Source organism: Cucumis sativus, chromosome 3, assembly GCF_000004075.3.
Source record: "Cucumis sativus cultivar 9930 chromosome 3, Cucumber_9930_V3, whole genome shotgun sequence".
In the NCBI taxonomy this organism is placed as follows: Eukaryota; Viridiplantae; Streptophyta; class Magnoliopsida; order Cucurbitales; family Cucurbitaceae; genus Cucumis; species Cucumis sativus.
In genome coordinates, this window is record NC_026657.2 from 36,847,044 (window position 1) to 36,868,909 (window position 21,866).

The 21,866-nt window shown below is 33.3% G+C and overlaps 3 protein-coding genes across 10 annotated transcripts; 2 read left to right on the top strand and 1 right to left on the bottom strand.

Moving 5' to 3' along the window:
* Window positions 1-408: 408 nt before the first annotated feature.
* Window positions 409-9,554, top strand: LOC101203996 (DEAD-box ATP-dependent RNA helicase 28). Of its 2 annotated transcripts, XM_004147739.3 has the most exons (20): window positions 409-638; window positions 1,777-2,112; window positions 2,189-2,368; window positions 2,454-2,522; window positions 2,720-2,826; window positions 4,306-4,384; window positions 4,728-4,901; window positions 5,004-5,152; window positions 5,298-5,393; window positions 5,581-5,683; window positions 5,786-5,848; window positions 5,973-6,034; window positions 6,614-6,710; window positions 7,454-7,572; window positions 7,662-7,704; window positions 7,853-7,954; window positions 8,348-8,446; window positions 8,555-8,638; window positions 8,842-9,095; window positions 9,200-9,554. In XM_004147739.3, the coding sequence occupies exons 2-20, from the start codon at window positions 1,807-1,809 to the stop codon at window positions 9,213-9,215; spliced, it is 2,202 nt and encodes a 733-aa protein (XP_004147787.1). In that variant the 5' UTR covers window positions 409-638; window positions 1,777-1,806; the 3' UTR covers window positions 9,216-9,554. The 2 variants fall into 2 exon arrangements, with proteins under 2 accessions (XP_004147787.1, XP_011652411.1); XM_011654109.2 differs by lacking the exon at window positions 409-638 and having other exon boundaries at window positions 1,971-2,112; window positions 2,193-2,368.
* Window positions 9,555-13,352: 3,798 nt separating this feature from the next.
* On the top strand, window positions 13,353-18,584 carry LOC101203752 (CRAL-TRIO domain-containing protein C23B6.04c). 7 transcript variants are annotated; one of them, XM_031882623.1, is made up of 9 exons: window positions 13,353-13,675; window positions 13,866-13,961; window positions 14,474-14,527; window positions 16,456-16,531; window positions 16,669-16,739; window positions 16,947-17,123; window positions 17,425-17,523; window positions 17,664-17,909; window positions 18,005-18,584. In XM_031882623.1, exons 2-9 carry the CDS (start codon window positions 13,950-13,952, stop codon window positions 18,275-18,277), a joined length of 1,008 nt encoding a protein of 335 aa, XP_031738483.1. In that variant the 5' UTR covers window positions 13,353-13,675; window positions 13,866-13,949; the 3' UTR covers window positions 18,278-18,584. The 7 variants fall into 7 exon arrangements, with proteins under 7 accessions (XP_031738483.1, XP_031738484.1, XP_031738487.1 ...); XM_031882624.1 differs by having other exon boundaries at window positions 13,355-13,675; window positions 16,522-16,531; XM_031882627.1 differs by lacking the exons at window positions 13,866-13,961; window positions 16,456-16,531 and having other exon boundaries at window positions 13,360-13,675; window positions 16,654-16,739.
* On the bottom strand, window positions 18,554-21,064 carry LOC101203504 (uncharacterized protein At1g01500). The gene is made up of 3 exons (XM_004147737.3): window positions 20,727-21,064; window positions 19,714-20,538; window positions 18,554-19,056 (listed from the first exon to the last, which is right to left on the bottom strand). Exons 2-3 carry the CDS (start codon window positions 20,416-20,418, stop codon window positions 18,826-18,828), a joined length of 936 nt encoding a protein of 311 aa, XP_004147785.1. The 5' UTR covers window positions 20,419-20,538; window positions 20,727-21,064; the 3' UTR covers window positions 18,554-18,825.
* Window positions 21,065-21,866: the final 802 nt, after the last annotated feature.

A 21,866-nucleotide genomic window follows, 5' to 3' on the forward strand; every position in this document is an offset into this window, starting at 1 on the left:
CCATTCACTAGTTAGGGATAAGTTCTTGATATACATATATAGTGAAATACTATTTTTAAATTTCACAGTAGAGGTGTAAGAATAACTCAACAACTCAAATAACTAAGACTACCTAATCCTTAGTTTAAATTTGGATTTGGTTGAATTTTTTTTCTTCGAGTTGAGTTTTTTTAATGAAAAAATTTAATTCAACTCAATCCAATCAAAATTAACGCAATCCAATCAAAATTAATTATATCTATATATATATGAAAGTTATAAAATATGGAAGACACAATATTTATCCTTCTTAAAAAAAAATTTAAGTGTACTTAATTTTTTTTAGTAAATAGTTTGAACATTTTTCATATTTTTGAAAAAACTATATTTATATTTATATATTTATTATTAATTTTGTAAAGACCAAATAGGTTAGAACTTTCAATTTGAAGTTCAAGCTCACGCCGCTTCTCTGACTCACACTATCGTCCCGGCCTCTCATCTCACGCCGTCGCCGGCGTTCTATCGTCCCTCCTTTCTCAGTCTTCGGCGTTGGTCTCCGATCATCTCTCCTTCTCAGAAGTTTCCGATCGTCGCTCGCCCTTGGCTCACTCTCACCCTTGCGTTGGGTTGCCGCCGGCTACCCTACTTTGTTCAAGGTAAATAACTTTACACCCTTAGGTTTAACTACTAAGTATTTAGAAAACTAAACTAAAAGAAAAACTAGGATTCTGGTTTGCTGATTTATTTAAAAGTATTTCCATAGATTTAGAGAATTTTATGCTAATGTTCAAAAGTATGCTAATATTCTAAGTTGCTAATTTTATTTCCATAGGATCACTTCATTTTTTGAAAATGAGACTTGAAAACAAAGTTCTAGTTTAGTAAGATTATTAGGAAAAAGAAAATGATGCAATCCTAAATATGCTAGGGATACTTGTAAGTACTGTGAGGCTACATATGTCTTACAACTAATCTAAAAAGGCATTTAGAGAAAAGTTAAGAACAAATGAGTCAAATGGCAATGTTGGAGGAGAGGGAGATTCTGAAAGTAGTTTGATGCCCACATCCTTCACTCGAGAAAATTGTAGAATAATGCTTGCTTGTATGGTCATCTTAGATGAATTTATCAAGAGTGACTGTTGCAAAGTATTATTTTCAAATGTATATGAGGGAGGAAAAAAAGTTTAAGAGTCATCGACTTGAAGTGGTCAAAGAGTTTCTTTAACAATTGATACACGGACTTTCTTATAGAAAATTAATTATATGGTTATAACCAATCATTTCATTGATGATGATTGGAACTTGCACAAAATAATTTTTGGAGATACAATAGGTAGAGCCATTGAAAAATGCTTAGAAATTTGGGGTATTGATAGGTTTTTACCTTAAAACAAAGCGTGACAAAAGCAGCAGCTTTGGTAATTTTATTCTGGTTTAAAGCATAAATGTAGGAAAGAACGAAGCATGACAATAGCAGCAGCTTCAGATGCTCCGTTGGTAAATTACCAAGGTGATTTGTAAAATCAATTAAATGTTAATGTGTGAGCCGTCAAATGTGTGAAATCAAAACTTTTAAAACCCTATAACGATTCACTAAAACCCTTTTTTCTCTTCATAACAAATTTAGGAACCCTTTGAAGAACAAAGGTCACCATACTTGATATATAGTGATAGCAGTATCTATAAGAGTCTGTAATTGGTTGATTTTGATAGGTTTGAAAATAGCCCTAATAATAATAGTAGGTCGATTTAAAAAGTTTCCTAAACTAAAACCCTTTATTCTCTTAATAACAGATTTAGAAAGTCCGAAAAACAAAGGTCACCATGGCTCTGAGCTTCGTTTTCGAACCACCCAGCGACGAGGAAATTGATCTCTCCGAAGAAGAACAACAACAAGAACAAGCAGATCAAGGAGGAGAAGAGGAGGAAGATGAACCTCTTTCTCGCCATCGTACTGAGTCTCCTTGGGATTTTGCCTCGTACTCCGAGTCAGTGGCTGATGAACATGCTCGTAGAAGCACTACTTCTGTTGATTTCAAAATCTCCAAATTGCTTGAAAATCGCTCTGCAAACTTCACTCCTACTGCTGATGATGATGGTCAAAGTTCGGAAGAAGAATCTGATAGACAAGTAACTTTTGTCGCTCTATTTCTTTTGAGGCAAATGTGAATTTGTTTAATGCTAATTCTGCCGTTTTGATTTTTAGGAAGATTATAGACCGGAAGATGATGATGATGGAACTAGTAATGCTGGTGACAGTACGTCGTTTTTTGCGCCTTCTGATGGGGCTTCCTTTCATGCCAATTCATTCATGGAGCTCAATTTGTCGCGCCCTCTGATTCGAGCATGTGAGGCTTTGGGATATGCAAAGCCAACGCCAATTCAGGTTCTTTTTTCGTGAATTTTTTTCTTTAATATTATTAATATTTTGTGATTTTGAATTTGATTTTCTTACTACTCTTGTTGTGTAGGCGGCCTGTATACCGTTGGCATTGACTGGACGAGATATATGCGGAAGTGCTATTACTGGTTCTGGGAAGGTGAGGATTTATCTTGAGTTTCTTTGCAGTAAATTACCACGAGAATTAGAGTTGTTGGAATAGTATGGTAGTTTTGGCTTTTGGGGAATTAGTTTGTTGTAGAAATTCTGTGATCTGGATTAGTATGGAGTGATTTGGAAAATAAGTGTGAAGACTCTAGTGTTGCTATTGCTACTAATTTTACTCTTTCCTGACAGACTGCGGCCTTTTCACTACCTACTTTGGAGAGGTTACTATATCGGCCAAAACGTGATCGGGCAATAAGAGTTCTAATTCTTACTCCCGCTAGAGAATTGGCAATCCAGTAAGTACGTTCTTAAAGATTGACTATTTTTCCTCGCTTGTTTCCATGTAATTAACCTATTTATATGCCATTTTAGATTCAGTCTACAGATATGTCTTGTGGGAAAGTTGTTGGATGGCATTTAATGAAGTGCCCATTTTTAGTTCTTGTGGCTCAGTGCATGCTTAGGCCATGTTGTAGAAATATCTACTTGAAAGATATTGAACGAGTTTTTTAGGGCTAGATTCTTATTAATTAAGAAGCTTTAAAGGGTTAAGACTGGATTAGTCGAAGTCTCAGAGTTATGTTGTTAAGGTTTGGATGCAGGTTAAAGAAAAACTGATTTCCGGAAGTTGTGGAAAAAAGAGAGGGAAGGGCATAGGAAGTAAGAAGAGAAAGAGGTGATAAATATATTATAATATTTAGAAGAGTGAAATAGTGATGAATCAAGTTAAGGTGGAAAGAGATATTAGAGCTACAGGCAGGAAAAAGAGTATTTTGAAGGAAAAAAGAATATTGGATGTAAAGAAAATGGAGAAGAACCTGGTATTGAAAATGAAGGAGAAATAGAAGAGGAATAAAAAAGCTAGTGGGAAAATGAGTATGTAAGTGAGAGATGAAAGAGCGAAAAAGATAAAGGCTTTAATATCTCAGATTCACGAAGTCCATCTGTTTTGGTTTCAACTTGCCGGCCCATTCCTTGGAGAAGCTGAAGGAGTGGGTAAATCCTTCAACATGAAGCCCAAAAAGAAATCCAATGGGAAGCATCTAGCTTCTCTAACCTTATGAGAAGCCTCTGTCAACAAGAACATGCTTTTAGAGATTGTAAACCCATGTAAACCCATATCTTATTCAATTATTATGAGTTGGTCCAGTGGTAAAAAAGGGACATGAATTTAACTAAAGGACTGGAGCTGAGGGAATGGTGCAAATCCATGGTGGTTGCCTGTTTAGGATTTAATATCATACAAATTTCTTTAGCACTCAACCGTTGTAGGATTAGATGGGTTTTCTTGTAAGATTAGTTAAGTTGTGTGTAACCTTGCTCAAACACTCACACTTAAAGCATAGCAACTTCTCCGTGAGGCAAAAGAATGCAACATTATTGTCTTTGACTGCCTAATTTCTTGCCTTTTTACTCAACGAAAGCAATTGTATCCTAGTCAACATTCCGTTAAGTCAGTAACTGTTCTGATATCTCAAGGACTAAAATTGAGCATTACTGAAATCTCAAGGATAAAAGTGTTTGATTTTGAAACATAGGGACCAAGTAGAAACTAAACCTAAAATCTAGGGACCAAAGGGTACTTTTCCCTTAAAAAGATATTGCCTTTGACCACCTAATTTCTGATAAAAGGTATATTTCATTTAGTGCCCCATCAAACTGAAAGCAAAGATTAAACATTCTTTGAAGGATCTATTTTGTATATGCATTTCTCCTGTACATTTTCATGTTAATACTAAACGAAAATAAGGAAACTGTTCCTTTTTTTCTTCCAGAGTTCACAGTATGATAGAGAAACTTGCTCAATTTACTGATATCAGATGTTGCCTGATCGTTGGTGGGCTTTCAAGAAAGGTATTTTTCGTATGATCTAATTTATTATTTTCTTTTTATTTTTTTATGACCTAGTTTAGTTTGATGACATTATTTACATGAAGAAGAAATTTTGATCCGTCTATATATATATAACATATACTGGGATTCTTATTCTATATTCTAATTTATTTTCAAATCAATCTGTCATGTATATCTTCAGTTCACATTATATATCAGGGTTCTGCTTTGTCATAAATGTGAAGATATAATAAAGAATCAAAATGCATTACTGCAGGGTTGTTGGATTCGTTTTGCCAAGAAATATGTTTAATGCAGCTGCTTTTCTTAGTTAAGGATATTTTATTAATTTAATTTTGTTCAGGAGCAAGAGGCTGCCTTAAGATCAATGCCTGATGTTGTTGTGGCAACTCCAGGACGCATGATCGATCATCTACGCAATTCCATGTCCGTAGATTTGGATGATTTGGCAGTTTTAATACTGGATGAGGCAGATCGTCTTTTAGAACTTGGATTTAGTGCTGAAATTCGTGAATTGGTATATTTGGTCTCCATGATGCAAGTTAAATGATAAAGATCATAACTTTGATACATCTACTGTTTGACATTTGGTGTAAATAATTTTTTATTTTCTTTGAAGGTTCGTCTTTGTCCAAAGAGGAGGCAGACAATGTTGTTTTCTGCTACCATGACGGAAGAAGTTAACGAGCTTATCAAGCTTTCCTTGACTAAACCATTGCGCCTCTCAGCTGACCCAGCTACCAAGAGGCCAAAAACATTGACAGAAGAGTAATTTGCAACTTGATTTCTTCTCTGGAGTTCATTAATTAATTAATTAATTAATTTTTTTTTTGTAAAAAAACACTTCTCAACCTCAAAGCCTCTTGTCTGTTGGATGATTTTTTAGTCTCAATAATGTGTATTCTGCTTGCAGGGTGGTCAGATTACGTAGAATGCGTGAGGTGAATCAAGAAGCTGTCCTCCTATCTTTGTGCTCAAAGACATTTACTTCTAAAGTTATTGTATTTAGGTACTGGAAACGAAATTTCATGAGCTAATGCTCAACTTTATTTTTGGCTTTTTTTAACTGGAGGGGTGCATCTAATTCTTTTACTCTTAGAAGCAACTGCCTTCTGGATCAACCAAGTGTAATTAATTTATTACTTTTTCTGTAAACTAGTCAATTTTAATTTCATCATTCTTTTTGGTTGACCTAGTGGAACCAAACAAGCTGCTCATAGGCTAAAGATTTTATTTGGATTAGCTGGTTTTAAAGCTGCTGAACTTCATGGAAATCTTACCCAAGTTCAACGTCTTGATGTGAGTGATTTCTGTTAACATGTTTATTATAGGAATAATTTAATCAAGACCCTCAGTTTCCCCTTCTTCATGCTGATCATTATTTGATTTTCTTATGTGTAGGCCTTGGAACTTTTCAGGAAACAGCAAGTTGATTTTCTTATTGCTACTGATGTGGCTGCTCGGGTGCGAACTCATTCTAATTTTGTTTTTTGTCTTATAGATACAATATAATTGAGAAAAAATCAGGTACATAAATTTTACCGATATGTTTATATGGAAATTTATTTATAGTTGAAATGTTGTGTAGGGACTGGATATTATTGGTGTTGAAACTGTTATAAACTTTGCATGCCCTCGTGATCTCACCAGGTAGGTATTGGGTTCTGATTTGTGTTATTTGTCACCAAACCATATTTGCAATTATTGGCATCGCATCCTTATTTTCTCTTCCTGGGGAATTCACCTTTTATTTTGTTTTAATTCACATTTATTTGTATTTTTCATCTTGGTTGAACGTTTCTCTTAAAAAAAAGTGCATACACTCTGCGCATATTTCTTTTTGTTTCTGGAGCAGCGTGTATGGCTTTCTAATACCCTTGTTGGGTTGGAAGTTTTGCATATGATTTGTGCCCATGATTCTTGTTGCCTTCCTTGCATTGTTTATGCAGAAGGAATGCCTGTGATCTTTTCCTTATTTCACCCTTCGTTACCTTTCACTCTTCAAATATCTAAGTACTACATTTCCATTCATGTCGAGCAGTTGATTCAGATCAGATCATCTATTCTTATTACTAGCTCATTCTTGGGTTTCTTTTATGAAAATTTCATGATTCATTGAATCAAATGACCCCATATAAATTTAAAATAATGGATGCATCAACAATCTTTATATTTATTATATGGAATATTTGGAATTGATTATATTCTTAACTTTCATTTATTTTGTAGCTATGTTCATCGAGTGGGTCGTACTGCAAGAGCTGGAAGAGAAGGATATGCTGTTACGTTTGTGACTGACAATGATCGATCCCTTTTGAAAGCCATAGTGAGTGAATAACAATTCATTAGGGCAGCTACAGCATTCAAGATCTTGACTTAAATTGGAGCGCTTTAATTTCTCCAGCTTGAATCTGCCCCAATGTGTTTTGCACCTTTGATTTTATTGTCTTGTGTACTCTTTTAGCTTTCCTCCTTTGTTTAGTTTTTATTTTTCTTGTTCTAGTTATCTTGTAAGCTCTTGTATAACTCTCTTGTACATTGAGCTTGGGCCTCTCCATGATCTTTAGGGAAAGGAAATTGAAAATTTAAAGTTGCAGCCTTTTATGAGAGATCTTTTGGGACAAGAGGGGTTGGTCATTTTATGCTGTCTGAAATCTATCTGCAAGGGCGCTCTCTATTAGGTTCATGCTTCTTAAAGCTGCACTTAGGTTTTCGGATATCTCTGGTCTTTCAAACATAAGCTGAAGATAACTTTAGCTTCATTATTGTTATTGAGATTTACAACAAGAAATAAGGAACTCTTGTACAAAATATAGAACATTGAACTCTTTAGATAAAATCAATTACTTCCGTCAGACTGTTAGGTTCAGGAGACTTCACACAACATTCTTTAGCTGCTTCCTCCTTTTTTAGGCTACTTTTACTGTTTGTTGATAATTGTGGGTTATTTCTTGTGAATTCTGGTTGAATTTTTTGTGTGACCTAGTTTTTGTTGGTTATTTTCTGCCTTATCTTTATACATGTTATGTTCATTCTGAACTAATTGTGGGTCTTGACTTCCATCGACAGGCTAAGAGAGCTGGTTCCAAGTTGAAGAGCAGAATTGTGGCTGAGCAATCAATAAAAAAGTGGTCTGAAATAATTGAACAAATGGAAGACCAAGTGACTGCGATTCTTCGGGAAGAAAGGTTTCTAATGTTTCTTCGTATGGCTGTTATTTGCTTGTTTGTTCAATTTCCCATTCATTCTACTGTTGTTAATTTTGATAATGTTGTAGGGAAGAGAGAGCTCTAAGGAAAGCTGAGATGGAAGCTACAAAGGTACTGTTTTTCATATTTCTATGTTTTCATCTTTACGTTTTATTATTAGTTGGCAGTTTGCATAATTTCGGGTGCAACATCACCCTCTACTTTTACCGGAACCTTTACCAACCATGGTCAAGATTTTGTTCTTTCTTTGTGTACACAGGCAGAAAACATGATTGTTCATCAGGAAGAAATATTTTCACGCCCTAAAAAGACCTGGTTTATAACTGACAGGGAGAAAAGGCTTGTGGCAAAAGCAGCCAAGGTAAGTACCTGTTGATATACATGCTAGGAAAATCCAATATTTGCAACCTTGAAAATTTCCTCGTCGCTAGATGTGGACTTGGGCTCTTAAGCTTCAGCTTTCCTATTGATAATTTTATTTCCTTATCTGGAACATGTACTGTTATAATTGCACCGTTTCAACTTCAACTTCTTTCCTTGATTTTCCCCAAATGAAAAATTAAATTTACTTCTGTTGAGATAAGAAATTGCTCTCTTGTCAAAGCCAAAAATGATTTTTGTTCATTTTGCCTTGAAATTGTAGGAAAATTGAGCATTTAAATACTGTCTTTAAATTACTTGAGCATTAGATTTCTCGCCTGTTGGCAAAGTTTAGTATGAATAGTTGTGGTTTCTATTTTTTTTCCTCAACTAGGCATCTCTGGAAAAAGGAAAGACTTCTGGGAATGAGGCCGTAAGTGCTCAACAAGCGGAAGAAGAAAAGATGAAAGAAAAAAGGAAGCGTGAGCGTGAGGTGTCGTAACCTTGCATGAATTATAGCATTCAATATATATTTTAAATTTGTTAAGTTTAAAGCACTAACCCTAAATGTTACTTGATGATATCTATTTGATTTGAGCAGAAAGATTTGCCAAGAAAGAAGCGTAGAAAATTGGAGGCAGCTAGAGAAATGTTGGAGGAGGAGAAGCAAAATGACAAAACAGGAGTACGACTTTTTCTCACTTTCTCCTATTATGTCAATTAAGGAGTGTACTTTTTATCCAAGCTATTTAATATTATGGAATAAAGGTTTAAGATCAAATTATCCAACAAGTGAGAAAGTAAATTTTAGATCTACCCATCATGTATCTTATTGATTTTTTCTCTAAACTTTGGTTTATCACATAATTAATTATAAAATAAATGTAGGGTGGATTATCACTGATGAAACTTGCCTACCGTCGGGCAAAAGCAGTAAAGGCTGTGAAAAGGGCAGTTGACTCAGGCAAGATTGTGAAGAAACAAAATCAGAAAACTAAGAAGTCTTCCCATAGAACTCAGTCAAGATCGGAAGAGATGCGAGAGATGTTCCAAAGCGATATGAGCGAGCAGAAGCAGAAACGACGTGGCAGTGGCGGTTTTGGAAAGAAAAAGTCTAAACATTCTTTCAAAAGCAAGTCAAGGTACAAACTTATTGCTCTACCTTCTAAGTTATAATAAAGAGGCATCTAAACTATTAGCTCTTCTTCTCTTAATACTGTTGTCACTATTGAATGCATTTTTCTAGGTACAAGCGTAAATAGAGATTCTGATCGGAAGTCGATTGGCCTTTATTTGCTCGGGATGGCTGCAACTTTGAGTTTGCAATCTACCTTCCTTGCAACAGTTTTGATAGCAGATGGGGAAGAGGAGCTGCACTTTTATACTCCAAAATTATGAATGGTTGTATCGTTTATTTTTTCCCCTAATAGTTCATTGCTTTCGGTTGTGATGTGCATTGAAAGTCAATGCACCATTCAACTTTGAAGCATAACATAGTAACACTGGATTTATTTGAAGAGTATACTACTAGGACGTGTATTATCAAAGTATAATTTCTTTATAAAAGTTAGGTTATGTTATTTAGTATATATTGATGTTAATGTCGTATTGTTCCTTCAATTTATAAAATTTGCTATAGCTCAGGAAACTTTTTCAGAAATTTAAATCATCTAATAAGAAATCAATTTTTTCCTGAAATTTTAGGAACAATATAGTTAGCAATTATATATATGTATGTGTATACTGTATATATATATGCATATATAACACATGAATATATGTATGTATACATGGTGCTTGTATGCATGTGTATGTATATTTATGTATGCATGTGTATGTATATTTATGTAGGGATATACATAAGTCGGGTTGAGGAAAAAATATGGATAATTCAAAGTAATTGGATTGGCAAAATTTGAACCATTTCGGTTTCAAAAAAATCTTGTTGGCGGGTTGACCTTTTTTTTAATCATATTTTTTCTAAAAAGAATTCATATTTGAGTGGAGTAGGCAATTATCCATCTATAAAATTAAGAAATCAATGTCTAATTAAACTTTCAACACCAACATCTAATTAAACTTTATAAACCAACAATTAATTAAACTTTATAAAACACAAACATCTAATTTAATCGAATAAACCCAACATATAAAAAGTTGAGGCAGTGTGGTATTGAGCTATTAAACACAACATATAAAAAATTGAGGCAGTATGGTATTGAACTATTATTATTAAACACAACATGGTATTGAACTATTATTATTAAACACAACATATAAACAAATAAGAATTGAGAGCTTCACAACATATAAAAAATAGTTGTTAGATAAAGAAACCCAAAATTGGAGGCAGTGTGGTAATGAACGAACGAGGCTCCATAGTGTTAGATTTTAAAATGTACCATATTTCTATGTCTAAAAAGTACCATTTTAAAACTTTGCATCATATATCTAAACATCATTTTGTCAATATAAGTTGTTTGAGACATAGCTATAGCATTTCGTTCTTACAATTTTGGGCTATTTAGATCCCAATAACATATTGCGCATCTCCTAAATTAGAGCATCGATATAAGTGTACTATTGACAATATATTAGTGTCATCTACGCAAATTTAACAACACTTTTTTCAAATTGTCATTAAATACCCTATTTTGACGGGGGCATCAAGAACGCAAAATACGTGTTGCATAAACTTTTTATATATAACATATATTTTGCGTTGTTAATCCCATTTTCTTAGTAGTGTAATTTGATACGATTAATCTCATTTTTCTAGTAGTATGTTAAGATCAAGAAACTAATACCCCTCACCAATAAAATTTAAGTCTCTTTTCATTTCAATTTCTACATTCTCTATTAAATAGACCCATTCCAAACCTAGATTCCTTACTATATCAACAAACCTACACTCATTTTTCTTTAAAAGAAATGAAATAACACCACTAAATTTCTTTAGCATTTGAGGTACGTTCATGTCCATTATTATTATTTATTGTTATAAAAAAACTTTAATGTTCTATTCACGTGTAGGGCTCTCTCTCAAGCACCCATCAATCAAACTCAAACTCTTCCCTCCACGTGGCTTGAATGCATAATATATTTTCTTTTAATCATTTGGTTTTACATTATTATATAAAGGAAATGACAAATCAGACCTTTCACTAACTCTCCTCTTTACTTTCTACTTGTCAAATTATAATTTTATTTAATTAAACTTTTCTTTACTATGATTGAAAACTAATCAATCAGGCAGGTTAATATCTACGTAACCAAATGATTAAGACACTTCCAATATCTCTATATAGTAATCTTGTTAGCATCAACTAATCTTACAATATTTTCACGTGGTAATTAATTTTTTAACATCAATTACGTCTTTCAATATCTCTATAACTATATTGAAATAGTAGAATATAATCAAAGTTTATAATAGACCGTGACGGATTATAAACATAAATTAGTCCATTATCAATTCAATACTCTATCGCAACAAATAACACTCTACAAAATTGTGTGCATCAATCAATTTATTAATTTATTTTTTTATTCTACTTTTGTCATTATTTATTAAAATAACATTATTCCAATTATAATGAAAAGAAGATAAAATTGATGGGTATAACTTTAGAGGCATACAAGTACTTTCCAAATAAAGTTGTAATTAAGTGGTTATTAATATGCAAATGCATTTTAAAATCTAACTGTAGTATTTGCTTTTTTATATTAAAAACAGAATATTCCTACGGAGAATACAAAACATTAAACATATTCAATGATGAAGGCATTATTCACTTTGACAAAATGCTACAATTATTCATGAAGATAAAATGAATATATATAATTGTGAAAAAGATGTAATTTATTTATGAAAAAAAGAACTATTTTCTTATATGTACATTCGTTTTTTAAATTTTAAAACTAGATAATTTTTTAGTTTATTCTCAGAGTTTTGAAGATGTATTTTTCTTTTTTAGTTTTTAAATTTTAAAAAACACGTTTACAAGATTTTAAAAGTATTTTATGTTTCTTAAAATAATTATATGGTATTTAAAATTAAATAAAAAGTATTTTATGTTTTTTAAAATTAAAAAATAGTTTTAAGGAGGATATAACTTTTTAGAAGTTATTTTTCTAATTTAAAATTTCATATAATTATTAAAAATAAAAAAAATTATCAAAAATAAAATAATTGACAAAATAATTACACATCTAAGTGTAGTGAATTTTTTTCTATAAAATGTGAATTCTTTTATTTTCTGAAAAACTTCAAAATTTTCTGAAAAACTTCAAAATAAAAGTATAAAATTATTTAAGGAGATTTTTAAACTTAAAATTTACTCTTTGAAAACTTAAAAATCAAATGGATCCGTATAAACTAAAAAGAAAAAATTTTCTTTATTTATTATAACACTGTACGTAAAAGAAGTAAGTCAAGAAACATTAAATAACTTCAATTAACAAAGCATTAATGATATAGTTGATAAATGCCGTAATAATTGTAAAATTAATATTTTTAATTCTAAAGCTATAGTCTATTGCTTGCTGAGTTGTATAATGGTAGAGTTTAATAGATTTTGATATATGTATAATTTTTTAAAAATATTACCTTTAACGTTAATATTTTAAATTTATTTGCTGTATTTATAGCTATTATTTTTTTAACATCACAATTAGTGAAAGATTGAAGTATTAATTAAATCAGATCTATTTTAATTTAACATATATAATTTTAGAAGCAGGAACATACATTTTTTTCTTGGCAGAAGGAGAGGTACAAGACGACACCCACATTTCTTTCTCTCTTAATGGGCTTTGGTTCAAGACACGTGGTGCGTACTCGACCATCCGTTAATTCCACTTTTTTCCTTTTCAAGCATGCAGTTGGGATGGGGAAAAGCAACAAAAATATCAAACGCTCTACATTGTGTGGCAAAAGAAGAAAAAAAAGCCATAACAGTGACAGACCATTCACACCTCCTCTAAAATGTCAAATCTTCTCTTTTTCGTTTTCTGCATACATACATGTGTCAATTGAGCTAAACATTTATCTTGTACAATTAATCATGAGAAAAATAGAATATCTATTTTCTGAATTTCTAGAAATTATGTTTATATTTGAGATAATATAGAAATTATTTTTTAAAAATATATTTCACATGTAATATGTGTGTATATATAAATTTGAAAAAACTTGTACGTGGACTGCATCCAATTAAAAACTATCACATAGTAATATTAATCTTTTTTCGTATTTTTATGTTTACATAAGAGAACATTTTAGGTGGATGCAACAAATTTATAATAGACTCAACTTTATTGTGGTTGTATAATGTATATAGGGAGATAAGAGAAAAGCAATGGAATTAAATAGACCAAGAGTTGGTGCGTGACAAGGATGAAGGAGTTGGTAGAGTTAATTTTATTTAAGAGAAGAGTTCGTAAATATTTAGTAGAGGGAAAGGGTAGCTTCTTGGAATCCACGAAATAAGTTGGAGCAAAATAAATATTAAGAGGAAAAGGAAAAAGCATCTAACGTCTAAACAAAACAAAAAAGAAGAGAAAAAGAACAAAGGAAGCAAGAAGAAAGAGAGGAAGGAGCTCGAAAGAAGAAGGGGGTGGGAGAAGGAAAGTCAACCACCCGTCGCTGAAAATTGGTTGGGAAAGTGAAAACTAACGCCGTAGTCGGTTTGAAGAAGCTTTTACAGAGGGATCCAACTTGGTAAGCCATTTTCTTATCAGGTGAAGCTTGGAAAATGGAGATCTTGGATGGTAGATTTATGGGTTTTCTTTCTTTTGATAAGTTTATTGATATTTCTTCCTTTATGTCTAAATAATTTCTTTGAAGTTTGTATTCTTTCTTTGACGCAAGAAATTTTTATTGATCTTGTGAGTAATTTGATTGAGATCAGCTCAAGGACAAGAAGAATAGGAAAGTGGTAACCCACTTTTGAGGGTGAAAAAAAAGTGGGAAGAAAAAAGGGGGACTTAATTAAATGAAGAAAAATGTGAGTATTGAGGAAACAAGAGAATGTGTTTTAATTTCTTCTTCTTTTCCACTATGTTCCTTCTTGGAGTTTATATGATAATACTTATAAATAAGAGGAGTGTTGGAATGAAAGAAGTAAAGGGGAAGAAGAATGAAAAAGAAATTTGTTGTAGATAGAAGAAAAAGAAGAGGAAGAAGAAGATGATGAATTTAATAATTGTAGTTTTTAGACAATGGATTTAATTTTTGAGAAACTACAACTTTTCATTTAAGAGGGAGAGAAATGATGAAAATAAATGGAAAAAACATATAATCATAGCATGGAAGGGAAGAAAAGGAAATGTATCAAATGGGGAGGAAATTCTAGCTTTATCAGGGAATAAGTAATCTTTATAAACAAAATAAAAATAAAGGTATACAAAAGTTACTAGAGAAAGAATGAAGATAAGTCATGAGGAATGAGTTTGAGTTTAGAATTCATATAAGTTCATGGTTGGTCAATGGTTATTGATCTATTTATTGAAATTTCAGGTTGGACTGAAATTTGAATCTCTTTTCAACCGAGGAGTTATCGCCAGCATAATTGTGAGTGATTATTATGCAAATAATTTTCCTATTTTTGCAAATTATGGTTTTTGATTTTGGAAATTGATTATGATTTATGTTCATACCATCGATTTGGGTATTCAAGATTTCAAGAAACTGAACCACTCATTCTGCAATTGTTTACAACTGGAAAGAGACTCACGCATTTATGCTTCTTGGTTTAGAATAATTGAATTTCAAGGAATGTGTGTTTAAGTGTTTTTTGTTTTTTGTTTGTTTGTTAAGAGATGTATGTGTAAGTGCGATTATAGACATAACGACTTACTTGTATCATTGGAGCTTATGGAAGGTAAATTGTTGTAATCTATTGATTTTAGTCATTTGGCAAAAGTTTTCAGTTATTTGACAAGAAATCAAGTTTCTCTGACTTTTAGAAATGAGGAAATATGTTTTATGATTATTGGAATATTTAGAAATCAAGTTTCTGTCTTTTAGAAGGGTTTTACGGTTACTAGAAAAATAATTAAGTTGCAAAATAAGGTTTCTTTCAAGAGAGTATGATTTCCAATACGATTTGAGATTGATGAGAAAGTATGGTTTTATAATGCTTTAAGAATCATGATAATTTAAAATTTTCAGAATTGATGAGATTTATGTATTTGGAGTGAAAAGTGGTTTCGATCCACTAGATTGATGTACCTGGTGGTGATTACTTGTATGCCATGTGAATGTGTTTCTACAGTTTATACTAGTGTGCCTAGGCAGGGGAATGTTCCGTGGGCATTTACGGAAAGGTTTTGCTCTGCCATGTGTCTATGATAGGTTGAGAGTTTTACTTCATGCATAGCATGATAGATTGCTCTATTGTGCATGCTGAGACTATTCTAAGCCAGTATGATAGAGATTTGGGTATAGATTTGGTGATAGTTTTTGCCAGTTTACGTTTATGTTTTCAAGTGGTACACAACTCATTCATTTATGGTGGAGTTTTGAGTTTGAAACAAAATATTTGAAAGTTGTTTCTTTTCAGGTGTGGTTTATTCGATTTTTAGAGGAAACTCTACTGAAATTTCAAGACTTTCATTTTGTAAAGTTTATTTTTAACAGTGTTTGCAATTAAAAGTTTCACAAGTCATTTGTTTTAAAAAATGTTAGTTTGAGATTGACAATGCGTTTCATGGTTTAGCTGGAATTTAATATTGACATGCCACCCATGTTTTAAAAGGCTAAAGGCGGCCTTTGAGGCTTTTCCTCTCCAAGAGGCGAGGCCTAAGCCTCAAATAATTACTTAAATACATTTTACCAAACCTAAATTGGTATGATCAGTATTGCTAAACATGATAGCCATATAAAAGTGTAAAAGGAAAGTTCACACCCACAATTTTCACTTAGTGAAAAAATTCTAAAAGGACATCTTCATCATCATTAATACTGCTATTATTAGTACAGGGTTGAATTATACCATATATGTTTGCTTTCAACATTTTTTAAGTTCACAAGAGTGAAAAGAGTCCTAGTTCAAATTGTCACAGCTCAAACCTTAATATTTTTGAAGAATTAGACAAATCACGATTATTTTTCTAATCACTAGGCAAGGCATAGAGATTTGAACCTTAGTGCATTTTCTCAAAGGCGTAAGCCTCTTATGGTTCAAGAAAGGTGTAAGTCTTGAAGCTAACACTTGGAGCCTTGCGAACCTCAACGCGTAAGCCTCAATAGCTTTTTAAAACATTGCAAGCCACGCCCTAGGTAATGTAGGGTAATATGGGGTGTTGTGTTACAGGAGACGAGCTAGATTTTGATTCTGCACATTGACTTGTATAAGAATCTTGCTTGAGGTTATTTGTTTTTAAAATTTTTATTTTGATCTTCTAGTGCCATGTTCTCTAATTGATCAACATCTGAGATCCATCACTGTTTGATTGTTGCATTTGACTTTTGATGTTGAAAATTTGCTTACCTTTCAGTTAAGCCTAATTATTTGGAATTTGCTGGCGATTTTTGGTGGTAATTCCTTTCTACTGCTTTGGAAGTCTTCCATCGGTAAATTACCAACGTTTTTGCTAGGAAGACTCTGGCTTCATCTTCCAGCAAGTTCATATCGAACTTTAGGCTATTCCTTTTTACAAGGAAGCAGAGAATTTATGTTAGTTGGAGTGTAACAGGTTCGTGATTGGCAGCTACAATGTTTGGCCGACGGTCTACTTCTCATCACGAGGAAGAGAAAAATCCAGAACAGATCACATCGAAGGTATGAATCCAATTGAGTTGATTATAACAAAACGTATGTAGGCTTCTCTGTTAGTTTCCAGATCAAATAGTTATAAACTTTTAACTTGAATGAGTCCGATTGGATCTAAACCATCTTAAAGATTTTTCAGGATCATGATTCATGTGTTTTACAACAGGTTTTAAGATGATTGGTAATCATAGATAATAAAATTTTACGATTTTGCAGGTCAATGAGCTAAAGGCTAAGTTAGGACCCATAGTTGGGCGCAATGCGATATATTGCAGTGATGCATGTTTGAAAAGATATCTAGTGGCCAGGAATTGGAATGTAGACAAAGCAAAGAAAATGCTGGAAGAGACGTTCAAATGGAGATCTATTTATAAGCCTGAAGAAATTCGTTGGGTAAGCTTGTAGTAGTTTCTTTTTTCTTTTTGTTTGAAAAGGGCTTTTTAAGTACAACATGGGTAGAGAGATTTGAACCCGAGATCTCTTGTCGTTGGGAAAAAATAGATGTCAGTTAAGCTAGACTCATGTTAGCACTTGTAGTAGTTTCATGAAGCTTGACACTAATGAAACTCAAGGTGAAGTCATGAAGAGTTGAATAGTAATGAAACCCAAGGTGAAGTCATGAACAATTGAATAGTAGTAGTGATGGAGTTTTATGTTGGCTCTAAAACTAATCATTTAGTTGTCTTCATTTTAGCCTGAAATAGCATTTGAAAGTGAGACCGGAAAACTTTACCGAGCAAGTTTTCACGACCGAGAAGGAAGAACTGTTCTTATAATGAAGCCAGGAAAGCAGGTATTTTATTTGGGTAAATTTGCTAAAAATCTTATTATTTCCGGTTTTTGCTATTTTTCAGTTTGCTGTATCAGAAATTTCTATTTCCACGGCTTTCTCTAACAGTTAGAAGCCTAATATTTTTTCTTACTATTTTACAGAACACAACATCATTAGAGAATCAGATTCGGCATTTGGTCTATCTTATGGAGAATGCTCTTCTTAACCTTCCTGAAGGTCAGGAGCAGATGTCATGGCTGATTGATTTTAATGGTTGGTCTCTTAGCACCAGTGTGCCAATCAAATCTGCACGGGAGACCGTTAACATCTTGCAGAACCACTATCCAGAGAGATTAGCCCTAGCGTTTCTATATAATCCCCCAAGGATATTTGAAGCATTCTGGAAGGTATGGTATATACTTGCAATATCTCTTCCATCCTTATGGTAATAGCTACCAATAAAACAAGCACATTATGGTATTATTTTGTTTACTACTTGTAGGTAGTCAAGTACCTTTTAGATCCGAAGACATTTCAGAAAGTGAGATTTGTTTATCCTAAGAAGCAAGAGAGTGTGGAACTCATGAAGTCATATTTTGATGAGGAGAATCTTCCATCAGAGTTTGGAGGAAAAGCCCAACTGGAATATGTTCATGAGGAGTTCTCTACATTAATGATTCAAGATGATATTAAATGTGCTGCCTTCTGGGAGCAGGGTGAAAAGCAACACCATATTGTCAATGGCTACTCAAGTGCAGTGGTGGCTCCAGAATGAGTGTACTTTTTGGCAACATATCAGTTACAGGGATTGCCACTTGTATTTGCGGCTGACACCCTTAAAATGTGTTTCATTTATGAACTTTTCATGGTCTACAGAAGATATAGAGCAAAAAGGTTTGATGTAAGCCCTTAATTTCACTGATCTTGCGTAATTACACATGATGGAGAGATTCTGTTCTAATTGGTAATTGTAAGTTTGTAACTTTGGTTAGGAGACTTTGAATTATGCTGTAAAAGATTGGTCGATCCAATCGACTTATAGAGATCCAACTATCCAAAAAATAATCTTCATTTCTGTTACATCTCAAAAACAGATTATTCACAAGAAGCCAAGAGTGATCCAGTCATTTGATAAGGAAATGATATTAGCCGAGCTTCTATACACATGGTTTGAAATAAACATGCTAGGACACAATGTTATCTTCACAAGGTTTCACTGCTGTTAGAGATGCATATTATTGACAAACCATTTTTGCCTGGTAAGTACGCACGAGCAAGATCAAGGACAAGTGGATCCATTGAAATATTGTAGGAGAAATCGTGTCACATAAGCTGCCTTTTCAGGGTTCGACTAGTTGCCTGGTAAGTACGCACGAGCAAGCCAACTCCCACACCAATTCCCAAGCAAATACCAAGTCCAATTCCTACTCCAACTCTCACACCTGAGTTGAACCAGGATAGTTCGCCATCTTCTCTCTCCATGTAGTCGGTTCCCCAGTACATGTTGCCATAGTCATCTTCATTTTCTTCTCCATAATTTCTGTACTTTGATACCTGCATAAAGATAGAGTAGAAGATGTTATAAAGAGCTGGCTTAAGCTGTCTAGGCAGAAGAGATATCAAAACATTGAGAGGACAACGGAAAAGAACAACCTAGTCTCCCTATTAGTTTTAGTTTGACAGTGATTTGATTTGTATGGTAACATTGATCATGTACAATTATACGCTACATTTTGAGAGATGGCACGAAAGTATCAAGCAGATAGGATGCAAGACGAATGTACAAGTCAAAAGAGGAGGGTTCTCAGGAAACTCTAGGGAGAGTGGAGGGGACCCCAATTTAAACCATCCTCAATGTCTTAGGAGAGGGGGAGGCCATGTTTTGTCATATGGCCTGGTTCTGATTGATCATTATAGGAATCTTAAAAAGATGGGCGCACAACTAAAGGCCAAGGTAATGGTGATGGAATGTGTACCAACCATCCAGTATTTAGCACCTTGCTATACCCATACTTCTTTCATCGATTCATGTGTCCTGGATAAGATCCGTCCAAGCAACAAGACATTAACTTTTAGATCTCAAAAAAGTTGGTCGCAGTGCAGGAAACACATGTGGATGAACATATTTTGAGGCTACAATGGACTAGCAGAATTTTCTTGACGAATTAAGAGTAGAAAGAAGAAAGATTCAGAAGCTATCAAGAAGCTTACTTGTGAATCATATACAGGATATGAATCTTCGTCGCATTCAGTAGTATCATGCTCTGGTATTGAATCCAACATCCGTTTATGACTGTGCTTCTTCCAAAAGTTGAGTTGCAGAGTTTTCGTTAAGACAATAGGGTTTCCAGAAAAGCTACCAGCAATGTATACCTCAATTGTTGGACTAATCAACGCCTGTCCTGGAATGAGCTTTCCCTTAAAAAACGCAGCATCGGAAACAGCACCAGATTCACAGTTCATGCTCCATCTTTTCTTAGAATTGCTCTTTGATTTTCCAGTGCACCCCGTATGAGACAATTCCCCAGATAGAATTTGATAATTTCCATTGAAAACCTCAAACTTCAAACCCCTCTTTAACCTAATGGTATGAGTGCTCACAAATGTTGCTTCTTCCGAGTTCTTGTTGACTCTGTCTCTCTTGAGAAGTGAAGAAAAGCCTTCAGAGTAATTGCTGCTTTTAACACCATTAACATCCAAATGGGTATTTGGCATTAGAGGGAATTGATTCAAAGTGAGAAACTCGGGGGTCAAATCGTCCACTTGGAAGTTACTGAACCTAATGTAGAAGACTCTTAAATCAAACGAGGGTGATGACATTTGAATGTTAGATAATGAATAAGAAGAGTATCCGCAGTTTTGGAAATCATGACCAGATGCTTCTCCATTTGCTTGAGTTTCATAATAATGTTCCATGATTCATAGGAGAGGAGCTTGATTGTCTCAGCTACCTCTCAAGAACTGATTTAGTTTAAAGTGATCATTAATGCATCATCTGAAAAGTTCTGCTGGTTGCAACTGGAAAACCAGTGAAATCTGTTAAAGTAATAAAAGAAAGTTAGAGCTGGAGAAATCTACTGCCGCCCATAAATCTCGAGTTGAAAAAACGACATCAAAGATTTTTGTACAGATGACCTTTACATGGCGTCTTAAGGGCTAATAACCAGCCTCCCATAGATGTGAAGGCGCCCGTGAAAAAAATCTCTACAGAAAATCAAACGTACCTGGAAAACTTGGCGTCCACAAGCTGAATCTGAACTCTTCTGTCCATTGCTATCACACCCCAAACAATCCAATCTTTTACACAAAACGGCTTTTGTTCAAATCGCTGTCTATGCACAAGGCTGAAAATGCTTGATGGATCAAAGCTCGTGGCTCATAAAGCACAAACATAAAGAGCTTGAAGGAGGAGGAGGTTCGTTTTCTAAGGAAACAATGGCCATTCATTCATAGGTACCTCTTCTTGTTATGATCTTTTTGAATCCCAAATAAGAAAGGACGGAGATTTGTCTTTGTTGGAAAAGTTAAAAAGGCTCTTGCTAATGGGCAGATTGGAAATATTGCAGGATTACATGACACGTATATTTTAGCCATCAATTTTTGTTTTTGGAAAAATTTACCTTTTATTCTCCAAGTTTTGAACGATAGATATTTATAGTTACTTAGTTTTCAAAATATATAAAGTTTCCAGTTTCCAAAATCCATCTTTTTTAGATATTTATTTTTAAAAAATTAATTTAAAAGGTCTATCAAATAGTTATATAATTCTTTTAATCTTAAATAACTACATAACCTTTTAAATTAGGAGAATAATTATTAAAAATTATATCCTCTTTTAAACTATTTTTTTAAGGACTAAATGTTAATATATTTTTTAACTAAAATTCAAATACCAAGTATGCTTATCCTTAAAAATCAAAACTTTTATTTGTTTAAAATCAACTTGACTTTGGTTTTAAAAGCTCTTACAATGTAGCAAACAAAACTCAAAGACTCAATTAATGAAAACGGAATTTGTAGGATTAATTTTTTTAAAAAAAATTAAAATCATCATCCTTGAAATAATAGTAGTTATGAAGAGGGACCGATGCATAGATGAGGTTATCTAATTGACAATGGTTGGGAGTTTGCATTCACGAGGGGCGGTGTCCCTGAAAAGGACGCCCACAAGCACACTGCCCCACTCCAACCTTTACACAACCAAACATTTTTACCATACCTTTTTTCCTTCATTTCTTTTGCTTTAAACCTATCAAACATGATTGTGTCTAAATATTTGAAAATTTTCAATATTGGTGTTTTTTCTCTCTCTATATATATATTTCCTATTTTATCTATCAACTTTTTTAAAATACAAGCAGAAA

Bases quoted from the DNA above. Each gene is read 5' to 3' on its own strand.
- LOC101203752 (XM_031882623.1), top strand. The intron at 14,528-16,455 runs GTGAGTGATTAT...CTTACCTTTCAG, and splicing joins GAGTTATCGCCAGCATAATT to TTAAGCCTAATTATTTGGAA. The intron at 17,124-17,424 runs GTAAGCTTGTAG...TCTTCATTTTAG, and splicing joins AGCCTGAAGAAATTCGTTGG to CCTGAAATAGCATTTGAAAG.
- LOC101203504 (XM_004147737.3), bottom strand. From the start codon at position 20,418: ATGGAACATTATTATGAAACTCAAGCAAATGGAGAAGCATCTGGTCAT. The intron at 19,057-19,713 runs GTAAGCTTCTTG...ATCTTTATGCAG, and splicing joins ATCCTGTATATGATTCACAA to GTATCAAAGTACAGAAATTA.
- LOC101203996 (XM_004147739.3), top strand. From the start codon at position 1,807: ATGGCTCTGAGCTTCGTTTTCGAACCACCCAGCGACGAGGAAATTGAT. The intron at 5,153-5,297 runs GTAATTTGCAAC...TTCTGCTTGCAG, and splicing joins CCAAAAACATTGACAGAAGA to GGTGGTCAGATTACGTAGAA. The intron at 6,711-7,453 runs GTGAGTGAATAA...TTCCATCGACAG, and splicing joins GATCCCTTTTGAAAGCCATA to GCTAAGAGAGCTGGTTCCAA.